Raw genomic sequence first — 21,884 nt, forward strand, 5'->3', positions numbered from 1 at the left:
TGAATTTAAAAAAATCGGGTTCGGTTGGGTTCGGGTATTGTACGGATATTGTTAAATGGATTTGGAACGGGTACGGGTAGAAAAATTAAAATACTAAACGGATTTGAGATGAATTTAGAAATTTTATATATAATCGGATTCGGATTTGGATAATCTCAATTTTACGGGTACCTACCGTTTACGTGCCTAATTCAACTCCTCCAGACCAGTGATACTGCAGGCTGTTTTCCATTTCCTTCCGGTGAGGTTCCTTTTTCGCTTTGCTCGACTTTTGCATCCAGATGCTGGTGGCTATATGGCGATTTATTGCACAGCATCTTGTTTGCAATGAAGCTTCTGTCCTGTTCTCAGTGCTGTGGACGGTGATGCATAATCTTCCTTGGATCTCCAGTTGGTTTTGTCGGTCCAATGTATTGAATTGGTTGGATGAATTTTAATTTAATTTTTTTATTGATTTAATTGCATTATTTTGAACTGATTTAAGTCTTTTAATTGGGCTTTGCAGGGGTTCTCATATCCAGTTGTAATGTTCTCCCGAAAAATCCTTTTTAAATGCAATAGACTTTCCATTGTTAAAAAAAAAAAATAGAGACTTAAAGATTTATAAATATAAATAATGATTTTTCATTAAATAGAGTGGGTTTGTGCGGCCTGTTCTCTCTTAACACTTGATTAGGACTGTGCAATCGGTCGGTTCGGTTTCGAACTAGGGGGAATCGGAAATGGGGAGGAGAATACCTTGGGCTGAAAGGGAGGGAGAGGTTGGCGTGCCGGGTTAAGTACGGGGGAGAGGGAGGATTTGGGCTTGGGCTTGGGTCTAGCCACTAAATCGGTTATTTCGGTTTGATAGGTTATTTAACACGTTTGAATCGAACCGAATTAAAAATCGAATAATTTTAAATATATTAATTGAATCAAACCGACTGTCCCAACTAATCAAATCGATAAATTGAAATCAATCGATTCGATTCAATTTTTCGATTTAGACCGAAAAATGCTCTCCCCTACCCTTGATAATATAAACAAGTTACAGATATAATAAATTGCTGAAATAATACTATTGCCGAAGTTTTCTTTAATTGTCCAAAAATAAAATGGAAGTTCTTACTTGAAAGATAATTCTCATTCGCTCAAATCAACTCTCAACAAAAGTTTTTAATTTTTTATATTTGTTTTATTTCTATGTGAAGAAAAATTATAATATATTTATTTTCAATTACTTAAGAATGAAACTACTAATTTTTTTAATTAAAAAATCAACATCTTACAATTAAAATGATAAACACACAAATTTTATTATAAATATTTAGTTTAAATTTTATGAAATTTGTTTTATATATAATTCAGAAAGCAAAAAAGCAATGTGAAATTTAAGTCCTTAAGAATTTAGACAGGTAAACTCGACCCATCCTGATTCCGGCCCAATTAACAGGAAAAACTATTCCTATAGACAATGGACTATCTTGGCATATGGATAAATTCTTAAGTGCACAGGTTGGTTTATTCATGAAGAATGGATTTCATCATGGTGTACTCACTTGTCTGATTAAGTTCCTTGTAATTTTTTTATAATGTACTCACTTGTTTGTGTGTTGAACCCATGATGAATCGGAATTTGCCATGATTAAAATGATGTATTACTCATTTGGAAGCTTTCCCTATGGCGAATCCTCGATCATCTTTCCCAAATTTTACAGTGTTTGATTCCCCTCTTTACTGATATTATGCCATGCCAAACTAGTCTTTGAGCTGCGAATTGAATTAAGAAACTGAACCATTTGTGATTTGTAAATGGTACAGATCGATTCTTTTCATACCATTAATAGCTTTGACTTCGTTTTTGCTCTCTGTTAAATATAGGAGTACGCGTGAACATCCTTATTGATTATCCTGAGTTTCTTGGCCTCTGCATGCAAATACCATATGACCTTCCAACTCTGTGATGGCTCTCCTTCTTCTTTTTTTTTTTTTTCTATTGCTTGTAGTGACGGTAGCCGGTTAGGATAAGACCTCCTAGTTAAAGATGGAAAGAGATAAAGAGTAAAGAATATTTTGGTGATATTTCAGGATTTTATCTCCAAAATTTGTTCAATTCTATAAACAGAATATATATAGATTGTGGTATTTTGGAGGTTTGCTGAGTGTTGCCATGCAAAAGTAGAATATTCTATATTCGAAGGGCTCTTTCGGTTTGGGCACCAGCCACCCTGAGAGACAACTTTGGAATGGTTCTAGAGTTCTTCATGTAGCTCCAACCATGCGTCTTTGTACATGTAATGCGAAATCGTGTCGTGTACGGGCATTATATTCTGCCAGTCGGGCTTGGATTTTCTGAAAAAACAGCGACTCTTTGCACCCTGGAATAATCAAAGTTGTGGCTAATGCAAATCCTAGGGAATTATCTGATCAAGACCAAGATCTCTGTTCTCTGGATGTAAGAGTGATGAGGAAGTTTTCAGAATTCTTGAAAACGCCAAAACTCTATTTTTTTAGTGGTGGTAGATTTTTAATCAATCTCCATTTTTGTGGAAGCTGCAAGTAGGGGGTTTGCCAAAATTATGTAAGAGAGCTGGTGATGAAGGGGCTGCAGTGATTTTGTTAAAGCATTATATGGGTAATTGTATTGAACTACATTTTTATGGGCAACTTTTTAAATTTTCAAGGGTATTTATTGATCTACAAGAATTGTACCAATCTGGCAGGATGGTTTTGAATTCTCTAATGCAGGTTTCGACATGCCTTGGTTGGTTCAGCAATTAACAGCAAAATGAATTAAAGAATTGCACAGTATAGAGAAAAGAGGATCTGTCATGTCTTCACTCCTTTTATATGAATTCTGACGTATAAATTCTCCTAAGTCTTTTTAGTCTACAATCCAAAGTGCAGCCGTTTCGCTTCAGTTAATTTGATCGAACTTTTTCTTTTCTTTTAAAAAAAAAGAAGAAGAAGATTGAATTGAGGATGCTGTGTGTAAAATTTCAGTCACAATTATATGTGTAGAAAATTATAGAATTTTGATTTTTTATGACTCTTATGCAATACTAATAAAAAAATTAAATTAAATTAAATTGAATTAATAAAATAAATTTAAGTTTGATATACTTCTAATCGATTTCATACAGTTTTGTAATTGAATTGAGCTGTCGAACAAGCTTGCACATGTACAGTTAGTTAATGCTTTGACCCAAAAAAAAAAAAAAAAAATTCTGTAGGGTCCATCACAAGCGGTAGATTTCAGCAGTAGCAGTTGGCAAAACCTTACGTTCTTTAGAGGTGCAATCCAGCCAGAAGAAGAACCCAATCACAATCTACCATCTGGCTTTCTTGCAGCCTCTTAGAAGTCGCAAGGTGTGGACATGTATAGTCTCTCTTCTCAAACAGACACGTGGTTTTAACCCAAAATAAATATAAATGGTGGGCCGTGTACCATCCAAAAAAAGAAATACATGTAAAAAAAGAAAGAAGAGAAAGATGTAATTTCTTTCAATATGTCCAGGAAACTAGGTTGCTCATTAGGATCCCATTGAAAACATTAATTATATATCATAGATCAATGTAAATTATACAAAAATAAAGAGGGGGTTGAATCAAGAGGGGCCAAGGTAAAAATGGAGGCTAAAAAAGAAAAATCTAAGCAACCCCATGTCAGTTTTGAATGGGGTTGGCTTGGCCCTAAGTAGCTAAAATGAAAAATGCTTAGCAGAAAAAGAGATACAATTATATTTGTTAATAGGAGCATTGTCAGCTCTGCTTATTGTCTTCATCATCAATGCTAAATGCTGGATTCCTTCCAAAATCTTGCTGGAAGTCCATGCAAAGGCACAGGGAATGGCCCATACTGGATCCCATCTTCAGATCCCACCACTTCCCACCTGCAACCAAAATACAAAAATGCCCTTGTCAATTTTTTTTTTCCATTTAGCAATCAAAGAAATTCTTTTTCAAACTGCACCAATTGAATTTTTATAAAATTATAAATTCCAAAATGGAGGGTAAACGTTAACCATACCTGAATTTGGTGACCAAATGGTGGGTGATGATAAGCATCTCCAGCCTTGCAAGCTCATTTCCTGGGCAAGCATGAACTCCACTACCAAATGGCATAAATGTATTGGGTTTTGGTGCATCCTGTAAGAATTAGATAAAAAGGGAATGAGGATCTAAAAAGCAGATAAAATTATCATGTCTAAATTTTACTAGATCTAACTGGCCATGAAGAAAAAGGAAAATATAAAAAATATTGATCTATACCTCAAATCTTGAGGGATCAAATTTTTGGGGATCACTAAAATATTCTGGATTGTGATGAATGTTCCTGAACAAAGGCATCACCTTCCAGCCCTTGGGAATCAGGTACCCTGTAAAATATGTAATAATGTAACTCACTTTCCTTAAATGTCAAACTTCTATCACATGTAATTCAATTTGACCAAAGAAATACTGTACCGTCTCCGATTTAAACTGATTCAAATAATTTATATTAATTTAAATATTCAATTTTAGATTTCTCTAATAGTAGTTTTAGATTTTGAATTTAAAGCTGATATGAACAAAATTTTTTATATATGTTCTAGCTCATAATAATAATTAAGAGACAAAACAAGAAAAAGGAAAAGCTTAATGAGAGCTATTTATCTTACCCTTGTACTCCACATCAGCCACTGCTTCTCTAAAGGTAAAGGATATAATGCTTGCCATTCTTAAGCTCTCTAAAACAACCTGAAAAACAAAGCCCATGGTTTTCCCACAATTAACCACTCATCAATCCCAAATGGGAATTACATAAAATAATAACAAATTAAAAATATTACTTTATTTGAAGGAAAAAATAATTGACCAATTAAATTACATACCTTGTTAGTAAAGGGCATGTTTCTAGTTTGACTCCAAGTCAATGGCTTATTACCTTCATCATTCATTTTATATATCGCCTTCTGTTCAGCCTGAGGAAACACCCATCGCCAATAATTAGTTAGTGGCAATAAATATCATCGCTATGTCCTTGATTACCAATAACCTAACAAAAAAACAAAACTCCAAGACGAAGACAAGAAATGAAAGAGGCATACCTTTACAGCCTCTAGAAGTTTCGGGTTGTCGTGGAGGTATTTCACAATCCATGTCAAGGCACTGGCGGTGGTGTCCTGAGCTGCAAAAAGAACTCCGATAATGTTATCGGCAATCTGATCATCGGTGAGAACCTGTCCCACATCATCTTTTGAGTTCAGAAGACGACCCAAAAGATTCTTTTCAAGTAATCTCTTCTCCTTGCGTTCGCTGATAATGTCACTGAGAATCTTGCTTAGCTCCTTTCTTGCCTGTACACAGTCAAATTCAAATTCAGAAGACCAACATGGCGCAGGCTGTGGTTGCTTATAGTGTAGAATAATTATGTTTAAGCTTACCGACAGTGCCTTCTTGTAAGAAGTTCCCGGAAGGCTTGTCGGGAAGGAATTGTAGCCTTTATCCACTATCCTGTAGTTCTTTTTCAATTCTTCTCTATAATGAGACTCCAAATGCCCAAAAATTGCCAGAATGCCAACCTCAAAAGAAAACTGCAACCGAAAGTGAAGGACCAATGAGAATTGTATTGGATATACTCTGAGAGATAATATATCATATATTACAGGAAAAAGAAAATTGAAAGACAAGACTTATCTTATGTATGATCAGTAGAAACTAGGAATATAGAACAATTATCTCAGAATAATTAGAAAATACCACCTTAAGGAAGCTATAGGGGCGGCAGGGTGTAACAAGCTCTTAAAGTAGAATGAAAGTACTATTAAAGTCAAGTCATTTGTATCAAGTGGGTTGGTATCATTGAACCAAGAAACTAATAAAATTGCCATAGTTTTGACTTGGATCTATAACTGCGGTCCGTGTTTAATACCAACCTTTTTCATTTCCTGAAAAGTATTAATAACATGGCCTTCACTCCATGAGTCTAAGGTGGAAGCTGCTATGTCTGAAATATCAACAACCAAGTTTCGAAGTGCATCCAAAGACAAGGAATCCTTAACCAGCTTCCTTATACGCATATGGTAATCTCCTTGGTGAAAAAAGAGGGCTGATGGGCCGATTAGATGTTCCTTGCTTTCGGGGTAAGTTGGCTTGAACAAATGAGCTTGGTTTACTAACACAAACCGAGCTGCCTCAGGGCTGGCCAACATGACACATGGGCAACCAAGAATATGGGTCTTGAAGATTTCTCCGTACCTGTTTCATCATGGACATCGCAATCAATTTCATGCACAAAAATGAGTGAGAATGAAAGAATTCAAAGTACAGAGAAGAAAGAAAATGACCTCTTCTGCTTGTTTGCAAAGAATACATTTGGGTCTTGAGAGTAGAGTTGAAGAGTTTCTCCAATATAACCCCAACCCATTGAACCTGGAGGAAGCTTAACTCCTTTACAGAGTTCTTTCTTGCATCTTCTTTTGGCGATATACGACAGCAGACTAAGAAGAAAAATGAGAACAGAAACAAAAACCCCCGCCATTTCTCCTTCTTGCAAACTCTCGCTCGCTCCCCTTGAGGGTATAAAACTAAGAAATGTTTTCCAGGGATATCTCTAGTGATCCTTGAAATCGAGAGAGAGAGGCAGGGGAAGTCGATATATATAGATGCAAGAAGGATAAAGACAAAGTATGGTAGATGTCATATATGGTCATTAATATTCGTATATCGCCAATCACAATACGGGAATTTATTTTACAGAAAAATTTCACCATCCTTAGCTTACGATATTCCCGAATATGTAAAAATAGCCTATTAATTATATTTACATAATTTTATGTATCCCATAGAAGATATTTACTTTCTATTTTGGCTGCTTCAAATTTTAAGTTATTTTGCAATAGTAATTTATTTATTAATTTATAAATATATCCTATTTAAGTATATGTGTTGGAATAAACATTATTATTTTTAAAATTAATTATTTAATTTTATTTGAGCAATATGAATGAATTTTTTTAATATATTAATTATATTTTTAAAATTGTATGAAAATTAATAAATAAGTTTATTTTTATAATATAAATATTTTATTAGTAATTTAGTAATCAAATGACTATCTCATAATGCAGAAGTCAAAGTTTAAACCATTAAAATGTTAAAAATATCAAAAAGATATTTATATAATTTTATTCTGAAATTAAATATAAAATGCGATTGAAAATACTGAACATATAGTCATAATTTTTTTTTTTAATCTCAAAGACTCTTTTTAAGTTTAAAAACTGAAATTAATGGATAAAAAAAAAAGATATTAAACCGGTGGGTTGAAAAGAAAAGAAAGAAAGAAATAGAGGCACAACCCTACTTTCTTAGTATCCTCTAGCTTAGCTTTGAGACTGTGGTTTGAAACTCTTGAAGGAGAAATTTATTTAAAGGTTTTATTTTTTCTCACAATTATTTTTAAATAATTTTGAATAATTTTTTAAAAAAATTTATGGTTGAATTCTTGAATATGAATAACTAAATTTTTTTTTTAAGGACTTGATATAATTTGAATTATTTATTTTCCTTAATTTATTAGAGTTAATTTTCTTTACTAATCTGCTATTCAATTTTTGATATTAATACTTTTGAGTATTTAAGGGATATTTGAATGATTTTATCCTGAAATTAATACGAGACGGAAACGTGTTAGAATTGTATTAACTGTATTGGGAATTGAGTATCACCGAAATATTAATTGGATTGAGAATGAAAATTTGACTGTGGAGTCTTAAATACTGTATTGGGAATTGAGTATCACCGAAATATTAATTGGATTAAGAATGAAAATTTAGCTGTGGAGTCTTAGACAAAATAATTTATAAAATTATCAAATTATTAAGAGATCAATGATAATTTTGAGTTAATTAATTTGGTTTTACTCAGGAAAGATGGTAAAATAGCCCGCCCTAAATTTGCCCAAATAATTTTTGGACCCACTTTCCACTTGATCCAAAATGATTAACCCAAGTTATTTAATAGTTTCATGATAGTTATTATATACCATTCAGATTTGTCGTATTTCGTCGATTTGGGATGGAATCCCCAAGCAGATAGCTGAGTTTTACCCTCTCCCTTGCTAAATTTGCAATATTCTCATCGCAACTGAATCGGATACAATTGCTAAACCAGTACCGGACTCTTGGGTATTATGGTTCACTAGTACTTCGGGCAGCTTCACTCGTCTCACACAATAGCTCTTTCTTTATAGGCCCATTAACTCCGTACAATTTTTCTGATCCAGGATGGCTCTTATACCAATGATACCAATTAAAACAACCATTTTCTCGTAGGTCCACTAGCTCCGTACAAATTTTTTTATCCAGGTTGGCTCTGATAATAATTGAAACAGACTAGTCCAACTGCCCAAATAACTTTTGGACTCACTTTCCACTTGACCCAAAATAGTTAATCCAAATTATTTAATAGTTTCGTGCTAACTATTATATACCATTTAGATTTGCCATATTACGCTGATATAGGACGAAATCCACAAGCAATCAACGGACTTTTGCAAAGGTTAATTATCTAAGAATTATTTGCTCTAAATTTAGTAATTAATTTAAAATTGTTACCGAAATGAATTAATTGAATCAGATTCAAGTGAAATCAAAATATTTTAATACTTAATATTAATTGTATCACAAATTTTTTTTCATTAAGTGTTTAGTTTTATTTTTTAGTTTATTTCAAGTTTACCATTATCTTTCACAATTGGTAGCCTCAATAATAATGAAATTTATAAGTATTTTGGTACTTAATTTCCAGTCTTAAAAAGTTTCATTCAGTATTAATTTCATGATAAAATCATTCAAAATATTTTGTAAATACTCAACAATATTAATATTTAGAATTGAATAATAAATTCGTAAAGAAAATCAATTTAAATAAATTGAAGAGAATAAATAATCTAAGCTATATTAACTCTCCTATAAAAAAAATTTAGTTATTCATGTTCAAGAATTTAACAATAAATTCTAGTGTGAAGTTATTCAAAATCATTCCAAAATAATTGTGAACTGTAAATCAAAAGAATAAGAGAAGAAATAAAAACTGCAGATAAATTTCTCTTTCTAGATACTTTAAATCTTTCTCCTTAAATTCTTTGTGATTTCTCCCGTGTATGTGTTTAAAAGTGGGTAAAAAGTATTTTAGTCCTTCAATTATAACGTATTTATATCTTCTTGAAATTTTTAATCCGTGGTCCTAGAAGAAAATTTAGAGAATTATAATTTTTAATAAAAACATGGAGCGTTATGTATGAGAAGGAGCGAAACACATGATAGATTATGAAAACACGGATCTACTCTATGTCAATTATCATTGAGTAGAAAACATGGGATATAGAAAAAAAAATATGGGGTAAAAACAAAAGTTCAGAAAATATTTCGAAATTTTCTTGAATTTTTCTCTAAAACTTTTCTTTTATGCTTTTAACTTATTTTAGCATGTAAAAATATTAAAAATTAAAATCAAATAATAGATTAGAATTAAAAATTATATAATCAAACATAACAATTTAATAAAATTAAAAAATTAATCAAAATATATAGATGTGATATAAAAAATAAATGAATAATTGTGTAAAATTTTACCAAATAAAAAATCAATTCTTGACCCTTAATTTCAGCATATGCATCATGCGTATGCTTTGTCGAACGTTCTCGCCACACTAAATTAATTCTTGTGCAATTTTGGGTTTCAAACAGAGAAATGAAGCATTAAAAGCGACTCGGCGAAATTTTTAAAAAAAATTTCTTTTTCTTAAAATATATCTCCTCGATCCCTCTATATATTAAAATTTGTCAACGACTCATATCAAACACAGGAAGATATGGCTAGGTAATAAGTATCAATGGACTTTTCTAGCAACCTAGCTAGACAAAAAAAAAAAAAAAAGTTGGTGATGACGACGGCTTTTTAATTATTGGGCAGTTAGAGAAGGTAACTAATCGAAATATAATGCCACCGCCCAACCTCTACATCTATCCATTGTCCATTGCTTGGAAATAACTAGCAGTTTCTTCTCAACGTTGACCTTTCTCATCTCAGGAAAACCTACAACTCGCAATAATACAAAATAATAGATTGCAGCTTTCCTTGGCAATCGGTAGTTGAAACAGTTGTTTCTTGTCCATATATATATCTTGAATCTTGGCTACGAAATTTTAAACTAATTCCATTATTGATCTCAACAGTTGCCTTAACACAGTTCCCCTTCGTTCTAGGATATCGACATCAAGATGCAAAAAACAAAAACCTTCAAGGCAATATCGATATCAAGTGGGTGACAGGTGACAGTAACTAATATTTCTAGCTGGATCTTGAGTGAGAGAAGGAGAAAGCAAGAAAATTTCTCCAAGTACTAAAAGGTGGTTAAGTTATAAATAAATTACGGATTTTTAAGATACACGCATGCATTAACGTCCAATCTCCAAAGCTTAAGATTTGAACCCGTACATACCATGCATGCAAAAACATCATACATTTTAATTAGAACATTCTGGAGTCAGACTGGCCCAAGAGACTTCTCTCTCTCTAATTTCATAGAGAGAAACTCCCATTCCTCTGTATCCCATTATGATTTTTTTTTTTTTTCTATTGAGTTGTGATGTTCAGAAGTTATTTGCGCTTCAATATACACTTGAATTTGTACTCTTTTGCTTTGGAAGGTTCTAATACTTGAATGACATTGGACAACTGAAGGGCTTTGTAAATTTGTTTGGAGATCAAATCAAATGGCGGTAGGACCACGGCTTCTTCCCAACTAGCTCTAGGGTTTTCTCAGTTTTAAGCCTTGATCATGAGCTTTCTATATTTGGCTATGGCTAGACTTTGAGTGGCTTTTACATGTTACTAATTCACTCCCATCCAAAGCATCCTCAATTGTGTAATGTATTATCAATTGTTTAACTTTAAGATTATACGAGTATATTTATGAAATAATATAATTAGTTTTATTAAAATTGATAATTAATTTTCTCAAAATTAATTAAATGAAAATTAGCAAATGACAGCATGATGAAAAATTAAGAACATATAATGGAAAACGATCTAGAGATGGGAAGAAAAGGGAGACCAGAGAAAATTCATGCGTTGAAAACAAAAAAATAAAAGAGAGGATAATCACTACCAACCCTTGAAAATGAAGAGTTAAGATTAATGAAATAAAAAGCTTATACGTATAAAAAAAAGATTAATGAAACAAAATAAATTCGTGATATATACTCAAATTATCGTTTGCGAATATTTCCATTTATCACGGAAACAAATCTAATTTAAAAGAAATGATATTTTTTTTGTTCTATAAAAATATTTTTTTAAAAAAAATAAATTATTTTAATATATATTAGAAAAATAAAATTTATTAATATCAATAATAAATCAGTAATTAAATAATATGACCTGAAATAATATAAAAATGTATCTTTTGAAAAAACATATTTTTGAATTTGTGCAAACAATGAAATAAATTCATGTTTTTGAAATGGATGTAGTAAAATAAAATAAATGGATGTTTAAAAAGATAAATAATAAAAACGACATCTTAATTTAGGATGCCATCATTACCTGCAGCACTTATAAAAGCGAAACATTATGCAAAAATTTCTAAAAATCTGCATACCTTTTATGGGAGAATCTCAAGCAGGAGGACCCATGAAGTGGCATCCAGCTCAAGTTCTTGAGGGCTGGGCAACCATTGAGGAGCTTTAAAATAATAAAACTTTATCATCCATTTTGAAATCTAAACTTTTATAAAAGTTTAATTTAATTAATTTTTTTCTTATAAAATTTTATTTAAAATTAAAAAATTCAAAATTTTTTAAAATTAAAAAATTATTTATTATATATATAAACTTCTATAAAAATTCATTTAAATTTTTTCTTGTATAAAATCGATGACGCAACATAAAAATCTCTTGGTTAAAGGATGATAAATATGCTATTCTTTTTTATTTATCATCTATGTCATTATCGATACCGACGTCGGTAAAATTGTTTTCATTGTCAAAGTATTTTATTTTAGCAAAATTGTTCTTTTATTATAAAAATAATTAAATATATCGCCAATAGTAATACTGATATTTAATTTTAGTAAAATTGATTTTATTGTAAAAATTATTAAGACTGGCATCCATACTATTAACGGTGTCTGATTTCGCTATTACTGCTTTTATCATAAAAATTATTAAATCTATCATCCATACTATTATCGCTATTCGATTTTAGTATAACAACTTCTATCTTAAAAATTATCAAATATATTATCTATATTATTATCGGTATTCAATTTCGACATAATTATTTTCATGGCAAAAATTGTTAAATCTATCGCCCATTATCCATGCAAAATGGAGACTATATTCTCAAACTTATTTGGATAATTAATTTGTTAAGTAATAATAAAATTTTCCAATGCATGCAACCAAACGATTTTTTAAATAAAATATCAAATATCATAAATTAAAATAAAATTCACAAATTCTGCCATTTAAATATATACTAATATAAATTTGATTTTATATAAAAATAAATTTAAAAATTATCAAATTAAATGTTTAAATATTTAATTTTATTATCATTAAACTTGATATAAATTTGATAAAATATTTTTTTTTAATCTTTTTTAATCCAATCAACTATAAATTTGATATAAATTTTTTATCTGACCAAACAATAAATTATACATTCTATATCCATGATATTATGCAGGCAAACGTTTAAGTGAAATGGTGTGTGTATATACAAAAAATTCTTAGATAATTATTATTTTTTGAAATCTATTACTTCACGTTATTGTTATTATCTTATTCGATTTCTTTATATTTTTATTTACATAATATAAACTTACCATTATATTTAAATTACATTCTTAATCTCCATTTATTTGAAGAAAATAACATGTAAATATAAAATATTTTTATTGAAATTTTTCTGAAAAATAACTTTTTTATTATTCAATTTTAATTTAAAAATAAAATATATTAGTAAATTTAGGTATAGTGGCTTTATTTTTCATAATATGGCTTAATTTTTTGTTTGATAAAAAATACTTTCTCTTAATTCATTTTTTATCTATATTCCAAACGTGAGCAAAAATGAAAAATATTTTTAAAATTTTCTTTTTCAAAATAAACAGAGGCTCCAGATGGGATTGATTGGCTTGTTGCGGGGTCCACTCGGATTATCATCTTGTACGGAGTTAATAGGGGGCCAATGTGGAAGTCTAGTCTGAAGAGAGCGGGACCCTATGTTTTCGTAATGCACCAAATCCCACAGACTCATCACTGATTATCACCATCAGGCTTAGCTGGATTATGACACTTGTCATAATCCTGGTGGTCAATTTCGAGAAACTTCGAATTATCATTGGGCCACTCTCTTCGTGGTCGCACGGGTACCTTTAATTATTTATTCTTAAGCTCTTATCAAATTATTAAGAATTCTCAGCTCTTTTATTTTATTTCACATGGGAGAAAAGGCTCAATTTTTTTTTCTTTTTATTTATTTAGCTAGTACGCTCTTCCATTTTCCTCAATATACACGTGTGATGGAGAAGTCCTTCAATAAACTCAGTCGATTATGATTAATCAGTACGTGATATTTGCAGTTTAAGAAAAAATTAAAATTATATGTAGTAATTAATATGAAATTATTAAATAATTTGAATTAATTTATTTTAAATTAAATAAAAAATAAATTTAAAAATTATTTAAATTAATTTAAATAGGATTGTTTTAACGTTTAATACACCTTAATTTAATATAATAAAATTAAAATTTACTTTCAAAACCTTAGTTAATTGTCAAGACTACTACAAAAATCGTTATGTACATATATATAATTAAAATTAATTATAATGAGATATATTCACTAAATAGAAACTCAAACTTCTGGATGGATCTTAAAAATTGCCCACCTAACAAACTTAATGTTACAGAAAAAAAAATCATTAAATGTGCAATTAGAATTGAAAATAATGAAATTAGACTTTTTTTAAAAAACTTTTTGCACGCTGTTCACCGCCTAAGACTTGTATTGAATCAATAAATGGATTTGATTTTGTAATCAATGCCCTCAATTCAAGACCTATTTATAGGCATATTTTTCCTTTTTCAGCACATCAGCAATTTATTTATCTTTTTACCAATTTACTTAAAAGTTAGTGTTTTGTTATAACATGATGGTAAAGATATCATACTTAATCCAACTATATCTAGGAAAATTCAATTTAAAATCATAAATTGATCAAATCAATAAATTATACTATTTCAAATTTTAAAATTTTCAATCCCAATTTAGAAGAAATTGAAACTCTTCCGTAGCTTTCTAAGCTTAGCTACCCTAATGATAGCTATTGCAATGCCATCTACTAATTCCATATCAGAAAACAACATCTATTTAGGTTCGCACTAATAATCGTGAGATCTAAAGGTGATTGAGATGGAGACATGTGAATGGTGATTTTTTAAGATTTATGAGAGAAGTGTTTAGCCTGGTAATGAGATTAGTAATAGTGCTGGGTATACATTTCAAGAATACTAAAATTGTTGAGGGAATTAATAGATTTTAGAAAACAAACTGTAATCGCTTTTTTAAGAGTGAAAGAAGTATATATAAATCCGCTTCCATGCACACTTACGACATGTTTCTTCAGAGAAAACGATTGCACTTTTGACAATATTTTTGAATGGCTCATTAATGATAAGTGGTTGACTCATTAATATTTAGTTGGTTAAAACTATGTCACACTTGACATGCATGTTATATCAATAATATCATAATATGCGCATTTAAGGTTTTGTATGGATATTAGAGATTAGAAATCTGACGCTAAAAGTGTTGGAGTTAGGAGGGTCAAGATAACTCAAGTTGAGGTTGTAGACTCTTGCAGATCACCTTCTTGATTCAATTGATGAGCTAATAAGTCCTCTGTTCGTAATTAATAGACTTAACACATGTATCATAATTTCTGAAGGACTCGTATTTTATATGTTATTACTCATTAATCAAATTAAGATTCGTATTAGTCTTAAAGTCATTATAAGATTGAAAAATTTTAATTTTAAATTCAAATGGTATATATATATATGATATGATATTTTGCACGGTATGAGATTGAAACCACACATAAATAATATCAAATGCCTTTACCCTACAAGAGGTATTTTCTTGCCTTCTTCTAACCAGGGAAGGGCCGAAGGTGGAATCTAAGAAAAGCATAGAGGTGTAATTGACATTTCATGGTAACAAGGGTACTAGGAGATATCCAATAAAGTTGGAGACCCTATTCTAAATGCTAATAAAGCTACCCTTGTGCAACTCACACGTATTTCTGGGATCCAGAAGGAATTATCCCCCTACATGTACGGGTACAATCTCTCTTTTTTTTTTTTTTTTTTTTTCAATTCGTATACATGTGTTATTTTTATAATTAATTTTGTTAATTATAACTAAATCAATATTATTTTTATATGATATTTTTAAAATTTAGGATGACAGACTATGTATTTTCTTATAAAATTTAAGACTATAAGTATATTTGGTGGATGCTTAGTGGGATGTATATATGCATGCATGATGAATTGGCGTTGTATGATTTGTTTGAATGGGATTGTGCCAAAATTATTGCTCCCTCATAAGCTGAGAGATACCAAATGGACAAGTAACGACCTCAAAGTTCATCGGCCAATCAAGCATTGGCACGAGAAATGTACCATATATGAAAATCATGCCTAGTAGTACATGATATTTTCCATTGAGTGATGGAAAAGCCTGCAAAGAAGAAGAGTGAAGAGACCGTTTCTCTTCGCATGCAATACATATACGAACTGCCTGTCTTGCTAGTGGCAATCACAGATACAATCCAATTACGGCTTTTTTGGATGCCTAGAAAATTGAAGGAAAAGAAAAAGGAGTTGAGAAAAATAAAGGGTGATTGATAGTTTCGTTGTTTGGGAAGAAAGAAAAATAAGTGTTATTTCTTTTATTTTTATCTAATTTGATATGAAAAGAATAAATTTATAGGATATATTTGGGTGAGAATTTTTAGAGGTGAGGTATAATTGTTCAAAACAATTACCTAATTTGAGGGAGGAGAGTAGAGTTTTTTGAGGTTTTAAAATCTCCAACACTCTAGCTTTTAAACCCGCCAAATTGGTAAATTAAAATTTTAAAATCTTACTTTCCTTTACTTTACTTTACCTTATTTTTTTTTTCAAAAAATAATTATCATTATCTCATCCAAACACACTGATAGGGAAAGTTACTTTATATATGAAAGTTGCAAACTTTAATGTCGTTTTTACATTTAGGGTAAATTTAGCATTAATAAATAAAATAACCTTTTAAAAATTTATATTAAAAATTTAATGAGTTCATAAATGTTGATATTTAATTTCCTTTAATTTAAAAATTGAAATGTCTAAGGAGAGAATAATTCAGATTAGCTAAATGGCTAATATTCGAATTTTTTAAAAGAGTTTTAGAGCTTTTAAATAAAAGAATTTGACAAAAAGCCACAGAACTTTTAGAGAGATCAAATTATCAAACTTTTAATAAGGTGACGACTTGATAGAGTTGATTTGTTGAAGGGTCAACTTGTCAGAAGAAAGGATCGACTTGCCTCATAGAAGCAAATTAAGTAAGGCAGGTCTGATAAAAGAAAGATTGGAATGTTCAGAAATTCTGAATACAGAAATTTTTTAAAGAGTTCGGAACGTCTGACAAGAGAAAGAATATAAAGAGAAATGACGACATTTTATTTGCTCGATTTCATTAAATAAATAAATAGAGAGTATTTTAATTTTTTAGTTATTAAGATGATTGAGTCTGTTTATTTAAGAAACAAGCATTCTTTTATTTTTAGTATAAAAAGCGTGCAAAGCAAAAAATATAGAAATTGTAATTTTTTATCATTTATTGATCTATAATCGTGTAATCGAGTTCATATTTTGTTTTCTTCTTAACTCATCGTGATAGATATTCTTTCTTTTGAGATATAGAACAATCCGAATTCATAATTTTTTTTTGTTTTTTTCTTCTCTTTCTTTATTTTTATTTTATTTTATTTCTATTAAATCACTTACAGAAATCGATTGAATTTAAATCTGGAAGCCATTCTTTTGGTACATCAATTATAAATTATTTGTAATTCTCTTCTCTCATTTTATTAAAATAATTTTATTTTTATTCTTCTCTTATTTATTTTCTTTTATCCAAATAAGAGCACATAAAATAACAAAAATAAATTTTTTTCACTATTTAATTTTCATCCTCCCTAAATTTTTTTTGTCATTAAAAAATCATTTATTTTAGCAATTTAATTTATTTTTTAAAAATTTTGAGATAATAGTTAAGATTTTATAAATTCGTTACCATATATTTTATCCAATTCTGAAATTTAATTTGGAGAAAGTGTATATAATTTCACTTTTTTTTTTAAATTTTGGGTACATGGATTCCACATGATTTGTAATTTTTTTTTAATGAATTCAAAGTAGATTTTTTAAATTTACAGAAATAATATTCGATTAATAAATTAGCCACCGTTGATTTTTTAAAATTTAAATTTAAAATTGTATAAAACTCTCATTAGAGATGCATATAAATTTTACAATTGAAATAATACAATGTATACATTGATCAGTTCAAAAATCTGAAAATCTAGCCCCCGTTAAGATTAGCAGGAAATTACTATTAAATTCTTGATTTTATTAAAAAATTACTAATTTAAGCAAACTTATTAATTTTGATAAATAAATTTTTAGTCAATTTATTTTTTAGTTGATTAGACTAAATAATATAAATATTTAAAATTATAAAAATTAAATAATATTCATATTTAAAATTATATAAATTAATTAACAGTTTTTGTAAAAGAAAAATATAAGATATTAAATTTTATAAAATATAATAATGATAATTTTGAAATATGAATAAATTAATTACTCAACCTTTGCACTCATCAACTACACAATCAAGATGCTTTATTTTTTCCCTTGATTTTTCGCAAATTCTATATATATATGTATATATTTGTAAACGTCGTGAAAGAAACTGAAATAACTAGGTGAAATTTGGAAATAGAGAAGATACCACTTAGAAAAAGTTTGATAATATTTACATGTTAACCTAAATTAGACAAAAAAATATCAACGTCTTTTGATAATCCACATATTTGGAAAAACTTCTGTTGGACTTCAACGACTCTTTTGATAACCCACATATTTAGAAAAATTTCTATTCAAAGATTTGTTAAGAAATTTTATTTATAAGAACGAAATCTTTAATCTCACATAAAATAAAAAAATATTAAATTACTCATTTCAATATTATTCGGTTAACAGTAACCATTACTGATAAAATTATTAAAAATAAAAAAAAATCAAACTAAGATTTTCTCTTTAAATTTTTTCATTAACGAACTTTAATTATTTTGAGTAGAATCGTAAATTAACCGAGTCGAGCTAAATTTTGAAGAGGTAAAACTTGATTTGTTAAAATTTTTTCGAGTTCGAACTGAATTCGAACTTTACTCGTTTCGAATTCAAGCCGAATATTAAAAAGTTCAGACTTGACTCGTTTAGCAAACGAGCTTAAATGAATTGAATTTTTATTGAGTTTAGTATCAAATAGTTCACAAGTAATTCAATTTATTTACATATATAATGAGTTTTAGTTTAAAATTAATAAATTTAAAATTAAAATAATTTTAATTAAATAAATATATTTATAAATTAACTCGTAAACTTATAAAAATGAGTTTTTAAATCTTAATAATCCAAATATATGCAAGTTTAAGAGTGTAATTAAATTATATAAAGCTAAATTTTAAAAAATTAAGATTAAACTCATAAAAGTATATGTAGAATTTGAATTTATTTCATAATAATTTCATCTTACTTAACGAGACTGTTCACGAACCTATTTGCGAGTCTACTCATGAATTTAGAAACGAGCTGAGTTCATAGTCTTAACGAGTCGAATACTATGAAATTCAATTTTGACTCGTTTACCAAACGAGTATAAAAATTAAGTTCGATCTTGATTTATTTAGAAATAGAATCGAGTTCGGTCGAGTTTTTATCGAATCAAATTTTAAATAGTTCTCAAACGATTTAATTTGTTTATATCCTAATTTTTGAGAAATAAAGACATCAAAATCTCCATTCCTCTCGAACGTGGGACAACTAAACAACACAATCTTTAACACTAATAAGTAATAACATTAATAGCAATCGATCTACGAAGTCTCCACCAATTCTAAATATCTGTGTTTGGGCTTAGAAGGGATGATATGTTAAAGGCTTCAACGTGGATAATCATGCATGGGTGGAATGTTGAACGTGGCTTATATGGATATAGTACATAAGCCAATAACACATGTCGACTTGTAAATGCCACTCTTGCATTCAGTGTTGGACAGGTGCCTGAATTCAATTCGATTTTCAGCTTGTCTAAGTGACAAGGAAAATCTCTCCAAGATATGTGGTGCATCAATTATAAGGCAGGTGTCCTCTTCTTACAGGCTTTAATGTACGAGAATTCCACCATTTGCATTATATTCTTGTGTTGCTGAGTTGCTAGCTTAGGTATGTCTCTTTTCCCACCCATGCCACGTGTGTTGTGTACTGCATGTAAACGTGATGAGTGAATGTTGAATCTAACACTATGGATAATTTTAAACAGAGAAATATATTGTTTATTTTTCTTTCTTTATTTTTTTCTGCATGTTTGGATGAATGGAAAATTATATATTTTAGCCATGGGAGAGGGAAAAGGTGGGAAGCATAGAAGAGCTATGGCCCTCCTTGGGCAAGCCTGCTCCCACCATTTACTTTAACTGGAGGCCCGGCCCAAGGGCTACCCTACGGATTTTGATATTTTATTTTTTTATTATTATTTTTGTTATTATTATGAAAATTATGGTCTCTTTGCTGCGCAACATGGTTAGCCGAGTCAAAAAATAAAAGAGTACAAACGGATTAAAGTGAAAGTGGCAAAAAGATAAATATTCTTTTGACTGATACACCTAAAGAAAAAAGCTTTAGTTATTTATTTCGATCCGAGGTCTCAAGTGGGCAACTCAATTTTCTCAAGTGGACAACTCAATTTTTCTCCATGCTCTATACTTTTTCTTCATCACCCAATTGCATTTATCTATATGCACAACAAATTTTGCAATTTGCTTAGATTTAATTATTTTCTATAGTTCTTTTTTAAAAGAGACAAATATATTCTATTTTACATAGCCAAATAAACTAATTATAAAATTAAAAAGAATTTAAAGTAAAATTTAATTCAAAGAGACATCCCAACGTAAACATTCCACCCATGATCTATAAACTATAAACCATAAACCATAATCTAATCCACCAAAAATTCAAAATCTATATACACATACCACAATCTGTAATTCACAATCACAATTTTATAAATCTCAAGATACATGCATTATATATATATTTTTTAAATGTGCTTTTGAATATGAATTTAGAAATGGGATTTGAATTTTTTTAATATGTAATGTGTATAATTATTAAAAAAAATTTTTAAAAAAATGAATGAAAATGAAAGGAGAATGAAAAGGGAAAAAGATGGGACGAGGAAAAAAATAAAGAAGGGGGAGGTTGTGATGGGGGTGCTTTAATTTTTGTAACATACGGCAGAAAGTGACCAAAAGGGGAGAGATATTCTATATATATAGCTGTTAACCAAAAAAATTTTCTTAAAAAAAAAAAACAAAATAAAAATGAAAAAAAGAAATTATGGTTGGAATCGAATCTCGATTAACATCCGTATTAAATCATCTGAATAGTAACCAATGAGAGGACCTACAAATGAGACTTTCAAAATGCCACATCACAAATTTCCAGCTGGAGGATTCCTAAAGTTGATGAATTATTGGTTAGTGTAGAGAGGTAAATGGAATCTTAACACCATTTTTTTTTCATCGTAAGGTAATGGTCAAGATCATGACAGCTCTTACTGCTTCCACTAATATTTAATCTCCTATCAATTTCATAATTACTTATTTTAAAGTTGTCCTCGTCCTCTTCATCAAATTAATCTTCATCTTTCTTTTATTTAATTTTCAAACTTCTTCGTTTGTCTTTTACTCTCTAACTACTTGCAAAGATTTTTTTTTAATTATTGCATTTATAGGAGAGAAGGGTCGAACTTAGTAAAATTTAATCATTATTCAAATATGATATTTTTTTAATTAAAAAAAAATTATCTATAGAATTTGCTTGATTTGCAGAAGATATATAGGCCTTCAATGGTGACGAGGAAGGATCGGTGATGGGAACATTTAGTGACAATTAAGCTTGGAGTTTGGAAGGCCGTCAGAAAATTTGGCAACCACCCCTTTTTCTATCGTAGCCTGTTTTGTCAATCTTGATTTGTCGTTTTCATGATCTCGTAGCTTGGCCTGTCATCCATTACCGAATTCTCTTTTAAGCCACCTTAAAAAACTTCCATCTTTTAACATAAGGTGTGATAAAGATAGAAGCTAAGTGATTTTCATGTTATGCAAATTTATTCACCATGGGTTTATATGATAAATAAATATCTGCTCCCTGCTTTTCTAGCCAATGAGTTTTACAGGGGAAATCGATGGTGAACAATTAATTTATTATTTATTTTGCTTCATTAGTTGTGTACTGAATCAATTCATCCACCTCCAAGACAAAGTTATAGACCCATACGAGCAATGCGATTTTCGTGTATAGCTATACATAGATAAGAATTTGCATTGGGTTGGGTTATCTCCATCATGAGCCACTATGCAGACGTTGGATCGTATGGGCTTAAGATTTTAGCAGCGACAAGAATTTACAATGCCTGCCACTGTAGCTTAGGCCTCGGGCAGAACT

The 21,884-nt window shown here is 29.6% G+C and overlaps 1 protein-coding gene across 1 annotated transcript; it reads right to left on the reverse strand.

The window, feature by feature from the left end:
• Positions 1–3,518: 3,518 nt before the first annotated feature.
• LOC110605978 (abscisic acid 8'-hydroxylase CYP707A1) lies at positions 3,519–6,598 on the reverse strand. Its single transcript, XM_021744675.2, has 9 exons — positions 6,309–6,598; positions 5,898–6,219; positions 5,406–5,555; positions 5,070–5,318; positions 4,854–4,943; positions 4,641–4,719; positions 4,252–4,358; positions 4,010–4,128; positions 3,519–3,872 (listed from the first exon to the last, which is right to left on the reverse strand). Exons 1-9 carry the CDS (start codon positions 6,500–6,502, stop codon positions 3,773–3,775), a joined length of 1,410 nt encoding a protein of 469 aa, XP_021600367.1. The 5' UTR covers positions 6,503–6,598; the 3' UTR covers positions 3,519–3,772.
• Between the last annotated feature and the right edge of the window lie 15,286 nt (positions 6,599–21,884).

The sequence above is a fragment of the Manihot esculenta genome, chromosome 18 (assembly GCF_001659605.2).
Source record: "Manihot esculenta cultivar AM560-2 chromosome 18, M.esculenta_v8, whole genome shotgun sequence".
NCBI lineage: Eukaryota > Viridiplantae > Streptophyta > Magnoliopsida > Malpighiales > Euphorbiaceae > Manihot > Manihot esculenta.